The 1,358-nt window shown below is 62.8% G+C and overlaps 1 protein-coding gene across 1 annotated transcript; it reads right to left on the bottom strand.

Annotated features, from left to right (window-relative positions):
- Positions 1 to 56: 56 nt before the first annotated feature.
- On the bottom strand, positions 57 to 413 carry EMIHUDRAFT_254522 (hypothetical protein; the record flags this gene model as incomplete). Its single annotated transcript, XM_005778443.1, has 1 exon — positions 57 to 413. One exon carries the CDS (start codon positions 411 to 413, stop codon positions 57 to 59), a length of 357 nt encoding a protein of 118 aa, XP_005778500.1.
- Between the last annotated feature and the right edge of the window lie 945 nt (positions 414 to 1,358).

The raw sequence follows: 1,358 nt of genomic DNA, 5'->3' as shown, positions 1-1,358 counted from the left end.
AAACAATCCCCTCCGGTTACAATGGACTCCGGGCCAAAAGCCTCACGGCCCAATCATCAATGGCCCCCCTTCGGGCTGGGGGGACCGAAAGCCCCTTCCATGGCTGAAGGCCGTCCCACCGGGCGGCGCCCTGGAGGGGGCGGCGCGCCAAACATGTCCATGCCGCCCTCAGCGGGCGGTGCGCCGAGATCCTCCGGCGGCGGCGCGCCAAAGTCCATGCCGCCCTCGGCCGGCGGCGCGGCGAAATCGTCCGGCGGCGGCGCGCCAAAGTCCATGCCGCCCTCGGCCGGCGGCGCGGCGAAATCGTCCGCCGGTGGCGCGCCAAGGTCCATCCCGCCCTCAGCCGGAGGCGCGCCAAAGTCCTCGGACGGCGGCGGCACAGCTTCCTCGTTCACCGTGAAGACGTCGTCCATCGCTCTGGCGCGGAGCGGGGAGGTAGTGAGGCGTGCGGCGAGGGCAGTCTGCGGGTCTTAGGGGCGGTGAGCCGCGCGCAAGCACCTGTGTTTTGGGCTTGTGGGCACTTGCACGCCGCGGGAAAGAATTTATCGGTCACCCGGTATTGCAGCGAGAATTGGCGAGGCACAACGAAGAGAGAAAGGAAGAGGCAGACTCCCTAGGGTTGGCGACGGCTAGCGCATCACACACCTCTCCTTAAAATCCCTGTGTGGTGGCGGCGTGCCGTCCTCCCATCCCTCCCTTGGGTTGTCTGTTTTCTTTCTTTCTTTTACTCCCGGTACTCGAGTAGGCGCTTGACTGGCGCGCAGTGGCACTAACACAGGTAGACCAAAAGTCTAGCTAGGGCTGTCACGATGCACCCGAAGGGGACCCCAGCGCCAGCATCAGCCGTGGAGGTACAAGTGTCCGAAGAGAGAGTGGACCTGAGCAACGATATGACTTGGCGGCAAATGGTCGCAGTGGGCGTCAGAAGAGTCGTCCTTGCGCGAGGAGAGCTCGATAAACTCGAGGGGCCAGGATATGCTGCGAGGAGGGCAGAGTTGCGCCGAGAGGCGAGGGCAAGGGATCGGCAGGCAGCGGCGTCGTCGCAGAACGAGGCAGAGGAGAGCGAAGCGACAGAGGAAGAAGCGACAAGAGAGAGAACGACGAGAGTGGGAAGACCGCGAGGTGGCATGAAGGTTGCAGCGAGAATCGGCGAGGGACTGCGAAGAGAGATAGGTAGGAAGAGGCAGACGCCCAAGGGTGGGCGACGGATAGCGCACCACACCCCTCTTCTTAAAATCCCTGTGTGGTGGCGGCGTGCCGTCCTCCCATCCCTCCCTTGTTGTCTGTTTTCTTTCTTTAGGGTTGCGCAGCATTGCTCGCAATCCTATAGCTAGCTATTGATTGATTGAGAGAGAGAA

Source organism: Emiliania huxleyi, assembly GCF_000372725.1.
Source record: "Emiliania huxleyi CCMP1516 unplaced genomic scaffold EMIHUscaffold_2456, whole genome shotgun sequence".
In the NCBI taxonomy this organism is placed as follows: domain Eukaryota; phylum Haptophyta; order Isochrysidales; family Noelaerhabdaceae; genus Emiliania; species Emiliania huxleyi.
Note: the sequence above shows the minus strand (reverse complement) of the source record. Positions and strands in the feature narration are given on the sequence as shown.